Source organism: Lemur catta, chromosome 2 (genome assembly GCF_020740605.2).
Source record: "Lemur catta isolate mLemCat1 chromosome 2, mLemCat1.pri, whole genome shotgun sequence".
Classification (NCBI taxonomy): domain Eukaryota; kingdom Metazoa; phylum Chordata; class Mammalia; order Primates; family Lemuridae; genus Lemur; species Lemur catta.
Window position 1 is genome coordinate 139,862,649 of NC_059129.1, and position 15,371 is coordinate 139,878,019.

Here is a 15,371-nt window from a genome sequence, read left to right on the forward strand (position 1 = left end):
CCAGTGTCCCTTACACTCTGTACCCGATAGAGCCTGGGACAAGCCTTGGGGACCTAATGGAGCCATGGTCTCCCAAAGGGAGTACTTCTGTCTGTCAGAAAGGGGAGAGCACTGGGCGAGGGGCATGTGAGCGTCTGACGGAGTCACATGGGGCTGCCCGAGCGGCTGCAGCAGACGTGGCCCTGCCCAGCCTCGCTGCTTGGCGGGAACCGGCTCCCTGCCTGGCGTGGGGCCGGGACCTGGGACGACCAGGTGGAGTCAGAGTTTGCAGACAGAGGGAGGAACATGTGGGGCAGGGTGGGAGAGGGACCATGGACTTGAGGGAAGACAGACTAAAAATTAGCCAGAGGCAGCAGAAAAGGGAATGTGGCCCAGGAAATTCTGACCTTAGGGGCCACAAGTCATCCCAGCAGGGAGGACGCCAGCGAGGAAGCCAGCCCGGGGACGGCAGAAGTGTGGACAGAGCCTGGGGAGGCAGAGGGGTCCTGTTTGGTTTCCATCTTGTCCCTCCAGTAGAAAGATGGCCAAAGGTGGCCCCGCGGAGCTGACCCCCACAGGCAGACTGTGTGTCTACTGTGTGTCCAGCCTCAGCGTGACAGCGGGGCCGAGGAGTCAGGCTCAGGCTGGACGTGGAGCCCGAGCCCGGTCGTGGTGACAGCTGACATGAGAGAGGGCCACTGGATTCCCGAGCTTCTGTTTTTTCACCTGCAAATTGGTGATTAATAACACTGACCTCATAGGATGGTCGAGAAAGCTAACGATGGATGTATCTAAAAAGCCTGGCGCAAAGTAAGGGTTCAGTAACTTACAGCTTTTGTTCGTTAGTGAGAAAATCCAGTAGGCTTAAAACGAGGCCCTTGGAGGCCGAGGTGGAGTCAGCGGGCTCTGTGGTGTTGCCACCCCCCTGGGAGTGGGGACAGTTCTTGAGAAGGGCGAGCCCCCGCCCTGACTGCACCAGGACCCCGGCTCCCCCCGGTTTCGGGCTCAGCCAGCGGAGGGCGGTGGGCGGCCGGGAGCCGCTGACCCTGTCTGCTCTGCCTCTGCAGTACCAGGTGGACCCCGCCCAGCTGGGGACGCGGCGGCTGCAGGTCTCCGTGTGGCACCTGGGCACACTCGCCCGGAGAGCGTTTCTTGGAGAAGTGATCATTCCCCTGGCCACGTGGGACTTCGAAGACAGCGCGACACGGTCTTTCCGCTGGTATCCGCTCAGGGCCAAGGTGATGTCTGGTTTGGGACTGAGTGCCCCTCACCCCCACCGTGAGGATTAACTCGCTTTTCAGAGAGATCAGGAGAGAAAACCCACCTAGCAAGACTTGGCCCCAAGCCACAGTGCGTGTCACCTGGCCTGCTGGCTGTGACTTCCAAATAGGAACTCTGTAGGCAAGAAAAGGCTCAACGTCGAGCTTTCCTGGGTGGGGTTAGGCTGAGGGTTTTCTTTGACCTGCCGGGTTTGTTCAGGAGCCCAAGCGGCTCCACCCTCAGCCGCACACGCCGGCCTGGCAGCTGGTGGGCTCTGCAGTCTGCCTGGGGGGCCACCATGGGTTGTTTCTGGACTCTCAGCCCCAGGTGCTCCCGAAGCACTAATGGGTGACAAGTGCCATCAGGAAGGCAGAGCCCAGCCCTGGCTGGGACGTGGGGTCCCATGTCCCTGCCTGGGCTCGCACAGCAGGAGGTAGCCGGCAGCTGGGTGGGCAGAGGTCGTGTGTGACGTAGTTAGGGTCGGTGCACGCCGTGCTAGCGCTTCTCAGCGACGCTGCTTTGCACATTTCTGTGCCAAGATCCAAGACAGAGAGTCCTGTGACACCATGAGGGAGCAAACATCTCTTTAAGAAATGACAGCAGGAGGCACCACTCCCCTCGCCCACAGGGCCACAGCAGCAGGGCACCAGTGCCATCTGGCCTCTTGTCCTGTCTGAAGCCAGCACAGCTGGGATTCATGATGTCTCGGCTGGGAAGCTTTTCTGGTTTCCAGCCAGCATGGAGTGAAGCCGAGGGCCCCTTCCTGGGAGCCACCTGTCCCGCCTCCTGCCATTGGTCCTGGCTGCTGCTCGGGGCTGCGCCTGTGCCCACCATCGCCCCTGCTGCTCTTCTCATGCCTGAGCCCACGCTCAGACCTCCCCTGCCAGCGTCCCCTGGCATGCGCTCCCTACCTGGGGTGGCCCGAGACATCACTAAGTCCCATCCCCTCCAGGAAGCCTTTCCTTGCTGTCCCCTCCAGAAGTGGTCTCCCTTCTAGGACCCAGTCCTGGGGTGCCCTGCCTGTCTGTCCCCCCTTAGGACCCAGTACTGGGGTGCCCTGCCTGTTTTTCCCCCACCTTAGGACCCAGTCCTGGGGTGCCCTGCCTGTCTGTCCCCACTCAGGATCCGGTGCCAGGGTGCCCCGCCATCTCTGTGCCTCCTCTTCAGCCCTGGTGCCTCATCACTCCTGCCCTGCCGGGCTGAAACAGCCCGGGTCTGGCTCCTGTGCCTCTCACTGCCCCTGCCTGTCCTCTCCCCGGGGGCACAGCTCCTCCAGGGCGCCCTGCCCAGTTCCCCGCCTGGACTGTCTCCCTCAGAGCGCGAGTCTTCTTGCGCTCGCCTCTCCCGCTCCTCTGCTGTCAGCCTGAAGGCAAGGCCTGGAGCGTCTCTGGCCCACACCTAGCACAGTGCCTGGCATAAGATAGGCCACCAAGCCTTGTCACACCGCGCCTGCCTTGGCAAGTGGGTGAGAAGCGGTGAGCACCAAGCTAGAAGGTTCTCTCTTCCCTGTGCCAGGCCTGGGGGCTTGGGCAGGAGGGGCCGTGGGGCTGGGCCGAGTTTCCGGCAGCTGAGGGTGGAGGCAGCCGTGTCTCATGTGGCGCCCGAGGGCCAGGAGAGCTGTGTCACGCAGACGGAGCCTGCCCACACGGGCTCCCAGGAGTCCTAAGTCCTCCATGGTTAACTGGGAGGGTGGCTTCTCACTGCGGGGGGGCCATAGAGTACTGAACATATCTAGACCCCACCCAGAACCCAGTATGCTTCTCCCACCCCCCTGGGTGAAAGAGTGATTAGATTTCAGGATCACCTCTTCTCTGGGCCCTTCCTTCACTTTCTGGCAAAATCGCTCATGACCAGAGAAGCCACCGCAGTAGGCAGGGAGGTGCCCCTAGAGGGTTGGGGACAAGGTAGGGACAAACTTGCCACCCCCTGTGGCTTTGGGCAGAGTCTGCAACCCCTTGTGCCTCCAGCATCTGCGGCAGTCCTTGCTGTGGAAGGGTAACCTGAATCAATAATCAATGGGGGAGGGTGAGTTTATTTACCTTTTGCAAAGTCAGGCTGCATCCAGCTTTCCTAGGACCTGGTAATGGGAGCAGGCAGTGCCCCTTGAGCCCTCCCTGCTGCCTCAGGCCTGTCCGCCTATGGTGTGCTGGGGCCGCAGGGCTGCTCCTCCTGTGTTGGGGGTGGAGAGGGTGGGACATGCTGGCTCCATCCAGGGCTCTTCGGGGCCTGAGAGGTTTTGCAGGGGCCTGTGGACAGAGCTGAGGCAACCAGGAGCCCAGAAGGTTCTAGGGGCCTGGGCCTCTGAGCTCTGCCTCTGACCCCCCAGGCTGAGAAATGCGAAGATGGCGTTCCTCAGAATAATGGAGAACTTGCAGTCCGGGCTAAGTTGGTCCTCCCTGCAGGACCCAGAAAACTCCAGGAGGCTCAAGAAGGTAGGTGGTCTCTAGCCCCCTGAACATTTGTCACTGTCCCCAAAGCCTGGAGAAGCAGGCAGGCTGAGAGGTGGGCAAAGTGTGTTCTAGCATTTCCTTCCTACTGCCCCGATCCTGCCCTCCCGCCGCTCTCACGGAACCCACAGCTTGGGAGGGCAGCGGCACCAGAAGCAGGCAAGGCCTCTGATGCCCACTTCACACTGCTCTGGGGACGCCCAAGGGACAGGTTCGATGGTCTCTGGTGAAGTGGAGGCCCTGCTTGAGGAGGGGACGCTCCATGACGTGTGTCGTGGGTGGGAAGTTGCCTCTTTCGGAACCAAGAGCGCATCCCAGGGCGCTGGTCCCTGCAAGGCTGAGTGGATTCACCCCTGCTCCCCCGTCACACGAGCAGCTGCTCCCAGCAAGAGAAGCAGTTCAGAGGACAGGCCCTGGGGGCTGATGAAGACTTTATTCCCTTAGATAGCTCGGGGCACATGGAAAATGGGAGGGTGGCGAAGGAAGACAGGGAGAATGCAGTTCCCATGGGGCGTTGCAGGGACCTTCTGTTCCTGCAGGAGGAAACGCTTACTTCCCAGGCTCAAGGGCCAGGGACCAGCAGCACCTGTACCTGTCCCAACCCCCAGCAGGGTCTTGGGCTTCCACTTTCCCAAAAACTGCTGGCTACAACCAGACTAAAACTTGCATACTTCTCCTCTCCTTGGGCTCCTCTGTACTCCTGTGCTAGGACTTTAGCAGTCCCTCCACCCTGTCCTGCTGCCTATGTGGCGGGGCAGCATGGGCAGGGCCAGCAGAGCCTTCTCACGGGGACCTCGTGCCTCCCCCTATCTGCTGTCTTGGGGCCTGAAGGTGCTAACAGAGTGCTGAGCTATCAGTCTGGGGGTGATCGTGGTGCTGCACACTGATGTGTCAGGAGAAATGTGCTTGACAGTAAGTACTGTTTTCCTTCCAGGGACAGATCAGCCATCACTTAATGGTCAACTCTGTTTGGTAGTGCTGGGAGCCAAGAATTTACCTGTGCGGTCAGATGGTACCTTGAACTCATTCGTGAAGGGGTAGGTATTGCATGTAACCAAATTTTTTATTGATGATCTAGTACACATATGGCATGGTATAGAACAGGTAGGGTTAAACTTGTTTTAGCTTTCCTATGAAAAACTAATATATTAAATAAAGACCCTGATTTCTAAGAATTCATGGGATGTGGACATGCTGGGGCTAGATTTGAAATAGTTCTTGTTACATGAGTTAAGTCAGTTTTGAAATCAAGCATGGCAAAGTAGCGTGTTCCTTATCTGAACATGTCCTCTTGGATCAGCATTCAAAGGGACGACTCTCCACACTGCACTCTTACTACGGGGTGTTGGAACCTCTGAAGTAAGCAGATGCCAGTGATTACTGTACTGAATTGCTACATCCCCATTCAGTGACCAGGGAAGGCCTGCCAGGGTCAAGACAGAACTGAGGGTGCTTAGCTGCATGGCCTTGGGCAAGTTTACCTGAGTTTATTTTCCTGAGAACAGGGTTAAAATGTAGTCATGGCAGTAGGCACACCCAGGAAGAGATTAAGGTGCAGCCACGGGGCCTCAGAAGCCCAACTTACCCTTTATATTTGGCTCCAAGAGAAATTTGGGATGTCCTAGTGAAAGGTCCTGGAGCGTCTCAGGATCCCCACCCTAGGTCCCTGTGTAGGATGCTGATTTTGTAGTGGATTTAGTGCTTTCTTGGCCCTGCTGGTCTATAAGCATCCCTGGGGAAGGGAGGCTGCGTGGGGGGCAGTTACTGCAGGGCTTTGTGTTTCCTCCTTCAGTTGTCTCACCCTGCCTGACCAACAAAAGCTGAGGCTGAAGTCCCCAGTCCTGAAGAAGCAGGCTTGTCCCCAATGGAAACACTCCTTTGTCTTCAGTGGTGTGACCACGTCTCAGCTGAGGCAGTCAAGCTTGGAGCTGACGGTCTGGGACCAGGCCGTCTTTGGCGTGAACGACCGCCTGCTGGGGGCAGCCAGACTTGGTTCAAGTAAGTCTAAGACACTCGTTGGGTCCAAACAACATTGCTTATCCCACGTGATTGCCTTACATGGAAACCACAAAAAGAGAAAAATGCTTCCACGGTGGCAGTGACTTAACTGGCTTTGAAATTGCCTGACCTGCCATAGATGGAAATTCCTAAGACTAGTTCTTACTCTACAAATGAGCGATAATGCAGCAAGGTATTTTGACAATTTAAATCAGATTTAGATCTGCCAAAAAACACACAAAAATTATAGGCCTCAAAATAGGCTACGTACAGTATTTGCTTTTGTTTCTGGCATAGATCATAAAAGGATTATTTTCTTAAAGGAATATACTTAACTCAAACAAACAGCAATTCAGAAAGAACTTCATTAAGAGTGGGACACAATAGCAATGCCGTCCAGCGTTGCCCAGCAGCGGTGCCGCTGGCGCTGGGGGTGGACCAGCCCTTTGCTGGGGGCGTCTGTGCCCTGGCCACTCCCTGCTGGTTGCCAGCAGTGCCCCCCAACACTGCAGCGACCAAAAACAGCCCCCCGCAAGGACCTCCATCCAAGAACCACCAAAGATAAGATTAAATTATAACTTTTTAAAGGGCTGTTGTCCAAAGCATACGTTCTTCCTCTGAGCAACCAACCCCCCAGCCCCATCTGGGATGGCTGCACCCAGCCAGTCTCGCCAGTGTACTGAGACTGTCCCCTGCGCTGGTGGAGAACCAGCCTTACCAAGCCAGAGTCCTGGCCTCACCTAAACCACGGAAGAGGAGACTGCTCCGGGTGTGTGGGGTCTCGCAGTACCTGAGAAATGCCTGAGCCCTTCCCTTCTCAACACCGGCTCTGCTTACTCCTCAGTACTTGGCATTTTAATATGGTCTCGAGGTCACAAAATTCCTAAAAAGCTAAGAGAAGGGACAGGGAAGGTGTCCTCACCCACCGTTACTAACATGTCCCACTCATGTTGCAGAGGGAGAGGCGCTTGGTGGCATGGATTCGTGCTCACAATCAAAGCTTCAATGGCAGAAAGTTCTTTCCAGCCCCAACTTGTGGACTGACATGACACTTGTCCTGCACTGAGGTGAAGGGGTGAGAAGCGCTGAGTGCCTGTGAGGGGCTAGGAACTGGGCGTGGGGCCACAGCTGGGTAAGACCCTCTCGACAAGCAGTCTCCACCTGCAGTCATGTGGCTAAAGCAGCCATCGGTATCTTTGTCTATTTAATTTGAGACATGGAAAATGGCCAGATTTCAATAAATGTTCAGTTGCTGTGTCTCCCAGACCTTGTCAAGTAGTGACAACTACAGCTTTGTCACGTGCACTTGGAAGAGGAGGCGGCGGCTGGTGATTAAGATCCTGCCTCCTCTCCTGTGGACAGTCGTTTCCAGAGCTGGCCGGCCCACAGGGTGTGGGAGACCAGGCTGCTCTGTGGCGGGCCGCCCAGCCCTTCTATTTATAGGTCTGCGGTGTGGGATTCATGTGCACGTGACAGCTTAACCGACAGGGAGAAAGCACGTGAGTGAGCAGAACCAATGGCACATGGAAACTGATGTCCTCACGGCTTTTCAAGGCTGTGGGATGGAACCAGAGCAAAGTTCTTCTGGTGGAAATGCAGAGATGCACAGACCAGAGTCCCTTCGTGGCTGGAGTCTGAATGGTCATTATAGTGTTTTGTGTATTTTCCAAACAAGTAGCTTTGACAGAAAACTGGAGTGTGCATAGTCAATTACATGCACAAAGAACACTAAATCATTTTTACAGATGTGATTATAGCAGTTAATCAGCTTATCACTGCCCTCACATCAGATCAAGTGCTGTGGTTACATGGTTTTAATAGGTAATTCTTTTATTATTCTGTAAAAGGTAACAAAATATACAGAAGGAAACTTTCCCTTTTTAAAACTAATGTTACAAACCCACGTTATCACTTATAAATACTATACTCTAGAGCCGATCATTAATTAGGCATAAGTCCAACAATGTATTCTTCTGTTAAGCAAACCCCCAAAAAAAAACATTTCAAAAAGTTTCTCCAAGCGTGTCCTCCTGCAGAGCTCATGCTGAGTGCACGCCCTGGCTCTGCCGCCAGCCACAGACTGACAGGAGGAGGGAAATAATTTTGTGTGTGAGTGCTTCACGTGCAGTCTTAATTTTCACCCCTTAAAACACATAAATATACAAAGATGGATCCTTCATAGAAATCAAAAAATCAATTTGAGTTCATTTCAAATACAGAAAAAGTATGGCACAGATTTAAGCCACGACGTGGTTTTAATGATACTGAATCTTGTATCACACAGGCCAGCGTGAATTTACTCATAACTTTATAGGCACTTTCCTTAATTCAATCAGTCCTACTCCAAGCACAATACAGGAAGTGATTCAATAATAATCATAAAAATCAGGCCTGTTTGGCACTATGATACAATTGTAGAAAATAAACCAGGGAAGCTTCCACTGGTTCCCAGCCCAGAATATTTCTGCCAGGATAGATGCTCTCTCTTTAAAAGAACTGGGATGCAACAAGGGGGTTCCTAGATTTGGAGTACTAAAGGTACAAGCGTGACAAGGCTGGCAGTGGCCCTCGAAGCAGCATGCTGCCAAGTGCCCCACTGCCCTTGGTCCTGGCCGTTACATGGCCTCAAACTCATCGATCCGCTGCTTGGTGTTGCCCTGCCGGATCTGCCGCAGAGTCTTGTACTTGTCCCGGCCTTGCCTCATGTTCTCATTGTGGATGATGTCATTGTGGGTCCTCTTATTCTCATCTCTGGCCTGGGACAGCTCATTGCTCAGCGTCTGCAACATAAAGCAGCATCGGTCAGGTATCTCCCTCTCCACCTGGTGTGGCTGGGCAGCCAGACCGCTCCCCCCAGGAAAAGTGGGAGGGACAGGGGTGCTGGGTGGGGCCAGCTGATCTGGTTGCCCTGTCTGAAGTGCAGCAGACCCACTGGGCAGGGCCCACCCCTCACCAGCAGCTGCCGCTGCACACGCTCATTCTTCTCAGCTTCAGTGATGCGCTTCTCCTCATTGCGGTCATCCAGGATGCCCTCGCTGGACAGCTCGGCGCTGTAGCCCATAGACTCTGCACCCTCATCCTGCAGGCCCTCCTGGACGTGGTAACCGACTGGCTCATACATGGGGGGCGGCGGGGGTGGGGGGGCTGTCATCGCCAGGTGCAGCTCCTCCTTAGTCTTCACCAGGTCATCCTGGGCTTCTTTGGCCTTTTGAAAGCAAATTAACAGACAAGTGAGAACTTCTCACCCTGGACCTGTGGACCATTTATTTTAAGAAGGGGCCCCATCCACTCCTGGTGAAGAGAATGGTGACCCGACACCAGAGCCTGGGTACTTTTTAAAGTACCATTTCTTTTTTTCTATCTATAATCCTAGTATATGTTCATTAATAAGTTTTTTTCAAAAATGTATACAGAGCAATAAACACAAATCCTCCAGCTACTGGAGAGTCGCTAGTAAGGTGCTGGTGTGCACCTTGCTCTCTCCCTTGGGGGCTGTTACCTATTAAGCACTTGCCCTCCAACATGTCCACAACACACTCCATCCCAGCTTTGTATCTGCTTTGGAACCAGCTTTTCACTTAATTCTTTATAATGCATACTCTCTCCAAAAACCTAAGAACTGCAGTCTTCTGTTTGCAACTTGGCTTGGGGAGCAGGCATAGGAGATGGAAGAGAAGCAAGAGGGAGGCACCAGGCCAAAAGGGGCAAGGATGGAGGGGAGATACACCCCCAGAGGAGGAAGCCACACAGGGAAAGGACAGGCTCGAGGGTCTGTAAGGGGATAGGAACCTCCCAAGGCTTGGCGTTAAGTCTACAACGTCCACCATCCCCAACCTCCTGTGCTTTCCTGGAGACAGCAGGACCACAGGTGGAGAGACAGCTTTGCATACGGCAGCCTTACAAGCTGGGTATCGCCCCCATTCTGCAGTAAGGAAACTGAGGCTCAGGAGAGGTGTGACTCCTTGAGCCTGGGCTCACCTCCTGGTCAGTAGGCCTTTCCACAGTGCCCGGCTGTATATACCAGCGGTCAGGAGGCCTTGTTTCTGGTGATGCTACCTCATTGCAGGGGGTACCCATATAATCGGATTTAAAACCAGTTGTTGACTGGGGGCTATCTCATCACAGCTGAATAGTTCAGGGTGGTCAGGGCAAAGTGGGTGGAAGTGAATAAGGAATTCTTCGTTTCTCTCCTAATCTAACAGTGGCACTGACTAGTGCACAAGGTCAAGCCCATTCCTGTGGGGATTTCTGCTTCACCAGCACAGCTGGCATTGGCAGGATTGTGAAGCATCCCAGAAGCTTCCAATGGGAAGCTGCCTGCTGAGCCAGCACCCACCCATCCCCCAGCGCAGGCAACGTGCCCAGTGGCCACGAGGGAACCACGCACTTACCCTGTGCTGCCACTCTTCGACCTCATCCTCCTTGCGCCTCCTGGCCTCCTCCAGGAGGGCGATCTTGGCAGTGTACTCTGCAAGCTCCGCAGCCTGAGAAGGGAAGGGAACCCTTTCAATAGAGTCCGTTTGTGAATAAACATTCATGCAGGGGAACAACCTCTGCTCCGTCTCTCTCTCTTTCCCTAAGGCTGGCAGGACCCACCAGTGCCACCCCCTGCCTGGGTGTCTCCCTGGATGCCTCATCCACCCCTGTGGGAGACTCAGACAACAGCACGGCCCCCTCCCCACCAGCTGCTTCATCCCCCAGCAGATCGGCTTTCAGTAATGAACATCATTACAAAGCAGGTGTAGCTTTTTCGATCCCCAGAAGCAGCCTCTCTATAATTCAGCATCTTGAAACTTGGGGATTCCTACCAGCTGCTCTTGGCTCTTTATCTGATCCACTGCCTGTCTCTCCAGCTCCTCCTTGGCCCGCAGTGCAGCCACACGGTCAGCCTCTAGGCGCTCAGCCTCCTCCTGGGCCCGTTTTCTCTCCTCCTCCAGCTGCAAGGCTCTCTGAATCTGCTCCGAGAGTTCTGAAGAGAAGACACAAAGCCAGAGGTGCTCAAGCCCTCAGGCGCTGGGTGTCTTGGCCTTCTATTCCAGCCCAGGGGGGGGAGGGGGGGCGTCGAGTCAGACTGAGTGTAGAAACCACATCCAAAACCACAAAGACCTAGACCAAGGTTGATGGAACTTCTTCCAGGATACTGGAGAGGAAGCACTTCATGGCTCATTCTGGTTGTGTTTCTATGACAACTTCCTCAAGGTGGCTGGAAACCACTGTACAAAGCTGGTCAGACGTGCCCTTCCCAGCTCGGTCTAACTCCTGCACCCTCTTGGCACCACATTCTGCAGGTTGGCCCCTGCTGTGCATGGTCACCACCCCGCACTCTGCTTGGAACACAGCAACACCCTTTCAAAGTGTTTTGAAGGTGTCCAGTGAGTGGAGCTATCTCCCCACTAGACTGAAAGCCCTGGGGGCCCTAACCAACAACCACTAGAGCTGTCAAGGATAACTGTGGAGGTTCTGGGGGTCTGGCCTTGGGTTTTAGCCTAGAAGTGTGAGGGGCTGTGTGACTGGGCAAATTACCTCACTAAACCTCAACGTCCTCATCAGGAAAACAGGGCGATTCAGCACATACCTCAAAGTACCATGGGGGAGCATTTAAAAAGACAATGTGCATAAAATAATTAGCTCGGAAGTTAATAAAGTACAGAAACATTTTCTAAACCAAATAATCATCTGATCATTTCTCTGTTATAAGTCTATACCCTGGAGTATCGTGTTATACTGAGACACACATTCTTGGGAAGTTTTCCTCCTCAGTTGTGTGCTGCGCCTGTCTGTGGAAATATGTAACCAGATGTGTCACAAGCTGCCCCCACAACAGTGCCTAGCTGACGGCAGCCCCACCTTTCTCCGCCTTCTTGGTTTTCTCCTCATAGTCCTGCAGCCTGAGCATCAGCTCCTCCTTCTCACGCATCATCTGTTCTTTTTCTCTCTCAACAGTTTCTCTCCTTTTCTTCTCAGTTTCCAACTGCTGCCTGGTACAGGAAAAAGGTGGCACAGGAAGATTCAGACTCTGGCAGACAAGGGAGAGGTCAGGACGCTCCAGCAATCAGCGCCTGAGCCAAGGACCCAGCCCAGCACCCTGGCCAAGAGCTCTACCCCGGCTCTCAGCCCATGTGATCCAAAGGAGCAGCTGTGTCTGGGTCATCCCCCTGCGGCTGAGTGAAGAGCCACAGACCTGTCCCTGATGGGCTATGACTAAGGAGGTGGCAGCACGGACCCCAGCTCACAGAGAGCCCCTGCCCCCAACTCGGCCCAGAGCAGCAGCTCCAGCTGACGTCAGATCAGCACCCCACAGCAACTGCGGAGGGCTCATGGCTCTGCAGACCTGGGTGTGTTTACCAGCTTTTGTTCCGCCAGGCTCCTCTGATTGGCACTGAGCACAGACACGCCTGGCTGCCCCACGACCCCAGCCGGGAGGACACAGGCCTGCTCCACTCTGACTTCTGGCCACTCACCGCTCCAGCTGCTTCTGGTGCTTCTCCTCCCGGGCCTGGGCCTTCATCTGCTGCACCTCGATGGTGTCGGGCTTCCTGCGGCGCATGTACAGCTCATGGTTCCCCATGCAAAGCTGCAGGATCCGCTTGTTAATTCTCAGGCGAGGGGCATAGAACACAAAGTCCTACAAAGCAGAACAGGGTGGCTTGGACTCAAAGTCCTTCTTTTGGCTTTCTTCTCCCACACCACACTTCACAAAGTTCCAGACCTTTTCTAAAAGAACAAATGTAACAGAAAATAGGGACCTGCAAGTTTTTAGTACTGGGGATGCATATTCTCTGGGACAAGTAGAGGGAGTACATGTGGTATGTGTGTGCGTGTGTGGGTGACGTGTGTGGATGTGCATGCACGTGTGGTCTGGATGTGGGTTTGTGTGTGTACATGTGGGTGTATGGTCTCTGTGTAGGTGTGCATGTGCATGCCCGTGGGTGTGTGGTCTGTGCGTGGGCACACATGCACGTGTATGTGCATGCACACTGAGATTCCAGTGAAACCACCAAGCTTTTCCCAGGCGAGGGCTCTGGGCCCTTTCAGCCCTGGGAGGCCCAACACCACTGAGTCTCAGCACTACCTGTTCTTCGAGGGCCACCTTTCATGTTGTCCACTCTACCCCTGCCCCATGCTTGCCTGGACTGCCTCGGCTTCTCCTATTCGAGCTTCCTGTCTCCTTTGCACAGCCTCTTGCACCCTGAGCTGCTACTAGCACAGGAGCCGCGGCCCACACCAAGGCCCTTCTAGCTCTGGCCCTGGCCTCCCTCATGTTCTTGCATGCCTGCGAGTGCGCCCATTGTCCAATTCTATCTCCGCATAGGCGCCAGCCCCATTCCCATGCTCTGCTGTCCCATGGAGGAGCTTGCTGTGGTGTCACCATCCCTTCACTCCACCGACTCGTACCAGTGTCTCACTCCCCTCAGGCCATCAACTCTCGAGAGCAGGGGCCATGTCCAGTCATCTCTGTCTTCCCAGGACCATACCGATTCTCAGTATTAGAGGAGCTCAATTACCACGTGCCGGTGACTGCCAGTTTATGCAGCACGGCCACTTGGGATCTCCACAGCCTCAGCGCCTTCAGCCATAAAGTGGGATGACAGTATCTAATGGGACTGTTGTGAGGATTAAATCAAATAATGTTTATAAGGTACTTGGAAAAGCATCTGGCACGATAAAAGCTGGCTGATATACAAAGTGGTCACTCACAGATTGCTAGCTGCCTTACAGAACTATGAGAGAAGCCTTCTGAGAAGAAGAACAGAGTCATGGTGCTCAGGAATTTTATGACCAGTGACTGTAAACATTTAGGACGGCTAACAATCTTGGTTCCTGACTCCTTGCTACTATGACTAACTTACGGGACAGAAGAGGAGAGGTGGTTCAGAAAGTGTCACAGAAAGTTACTTTAAAATGCCTCTGTCTGCTTCCTTATAACCTTGGGGCCCTTGGCATCCAGATTCTGACCATTTGAACAAGGAAAGGGTGGCTGAAACAAACAGTGTGACATATCCCACAGCAACTTCTGAGACCTAAAAGAATATACTGAGCAAGCTGATCAGCACCATCCAAGAACCCATTAATATTTAGCTTGTCAGTCTTTTCATCTGTTCCAGAAATCCTGGGGTGAGAGGTGATGCCAAACCCTGAGAGCCCATGGACTTCCTGGGTGGGGTTCTATTTGGGGTTTCACTCACTTGTTATTAAGTCATTGGGTTTCCCAGGGAGGAGTCTACAGAGCTGGGAGAAACAGGAATTTTTATTACCCACCTATCTCTTATTACACAAGAGGAAACAATCTTGCCTTATGGCTTCAGAGGCACATTACCCAAGTAGGTCCTGACTGTGACTCAGAAGTACTTGCAAAGAAATGCTGATTAGCACCAACTCCCCTTTAGAAAAAAAGTCACCTCAAGAAACTCACTGGACAGTAACTGCAAACAACTGGAAGACAATCTGAGAATTCAGCTAGGCTACTACCTAGTGGGGTGAGGAGAGGAAAGGCAGGTGGGTGGAAACTTCTCCCACTGCCTTTGAAGGAAGCCAGTTTCTGGTTTCAAGTTAAAAACAAAAACTCATTATCATTACTGGTCCCTTGGGGGAAGAAAAAAAAAAACCACAACTTAATATATAAGATTTCAAAATCCAAGTCCCCAGCCTGTGCCTACTAATGCAAAACCACAGTATGACAACACCTTGGGCAGGTCTTCTAAACTGGCAAAGAACTAGCATCCTAAAAATGAAAACTTTGCAGTTCAAGGAAAGCGGATCCAAGACCCCACAAATACAGAGGGGAGGAAGAGGAGGAGGAGGAGGTAGAAGAGTGCCTCTAAAGTCCCTGAGGCGCCAGGAACTTCCAGGAAACTCTCCCTTACTGAGGCCAACCCTGAGGCTTGGCCAACCCTAGGAGGCACGACAGAGGGGTGACCTTAAGGGGCATGGCAGAGGGGCTCCTGAGAAGGTCACTGTGACAGAAGCAGCTGAGTAGTAAACAAATGAATGTTACTCATTTTTTCAACACTTCAAAAGCTGTTAAAAAGTTTCTGTACAGCCTTCTGCCTTTTCTATGAGGCCACAGAACTAAAGGCCCTTTTCTGGAAGGAAAAGGCAGCTGTCTCAGCCCCTCATATGGTCACCTGGGCAGGCTATGTCAGTGGTATTTGAGGTCCCACCTAAACAGTCAAAATGTGGTCCCAAACTGCTGTATGCAACTTGGCAGGGAAGAGAAACTGGCTTTTTAAAAGGAGATAGCTCATCAGTGGGACAGCAGGGCAGGACTGGACAAAGGCTCACTTGTGAGTTCACCATAGAAACTGCCCGGGGTAGGGAGTGCCCTTGGCAAGGACCCGAAAGATAAGGAATCTCATGCCACCTCCAATTTTAGGGCTTCCTCTTCTACCTTGTACATAAAAGGTTAAACTTGGAAACTTCACTTTCTTCTGCCCAAAGAGCCAAGACTGGGGTGGTGGGCAGCCCTGGGGGGTGTGGAGGGCGATGGGAATCCCACCTCCTCTAACCAGGGCCCTGCCCCCAGGCAAGAGCTGCCTGCAGTGATCATACCCCTCGCCAGTTCCTGATCCTGCTTTATTTTTTAATCATGGCTATATTCACTACCAGGAAGCACATTGTTTTTAATCCTTTCTTCCACTTGAATGTTGGCTTCATGAGGGCAGGGACTTTGTCTTGTTCACGCTACAC

General features: G+C 53.4%; 2 protein-coding genes across 13 annotated transcripts in view; one reads left to right on the plus strand and one right to left on the minus strand.

Moving 5' to 3' along the window:
* SYTL3 (synaptotagmin like 3) overlaps window positions 1-7,682 on the plus strand; it is an 83,538-nt gene extending 75,856 nt beyond the window's left edge. For all 10 annotated transcript variants that reach the window (XM_045544651.1, XM_045544655.1, XM_045544652.1 and 7 more), the window contains 5 exons: window positions 1,047-1,217; window positions 3,566-3,671; window positions 4,621-4,723; window positions 5,479-5,684; window positions 6,641-7,682. In XM_045544651.1, the coding sequence (XP_045400607.1) occupies window positions 1,047-1,217; window positions 3,566-3,671; window positions 4,621-4,723; window positions 5,479-5,684; window positions 6,641-6,750 (696 nt within the window). In that variant the 3' untranslated portion in view covers window positions 6,751-7,682. The remainder of the gene's footprint in view (window positions 1-1,046; window positions 1,218-3,565; window positions 3,672-4,620; window positions 4,724-5,478; window positions 5,685-6,640) is intronic.
* The window catches only part of EZR (ezrin), a 52,816-nt gene continuing 44,938 nt past the window's right edge, over window positions 7,494-15,371 (minus strand). For all 3 annotated transcript variants that reach the window (XM_045544658.1, XM_045544659.1, XM_045544660.1), the window contains 6 exons: window positions 12,146-12,309; window positions 11,532-11,662; window positions 10,493-10,653; window positions 10,076-10,168; window positions 8,638-8,889; window positions 7,494-8,464 (listed from right to left, as the gene is read on the minus strand). In XM_045544658.1, coding sequence (XP_045400614.1) covers window positions 8,300-8,464; window positions 8,638-8,889; window positions 10,076-10,168; window positions 10,493-10,653; window positions 11,532-11,662; window positions 12,146-12,309 — 966 coding nt within the window. In that variant the 3' untranslated portion in view covers window positions 7,494-8,299. The remainder of the gene's footprint in view (window positions 8,465-8,637; window positions 8,890-10,075; window positions 10,169-10,492; window positions 10,654-11,531; window positions 11,663-12,145; window positions 12,310-15,371) is intronic.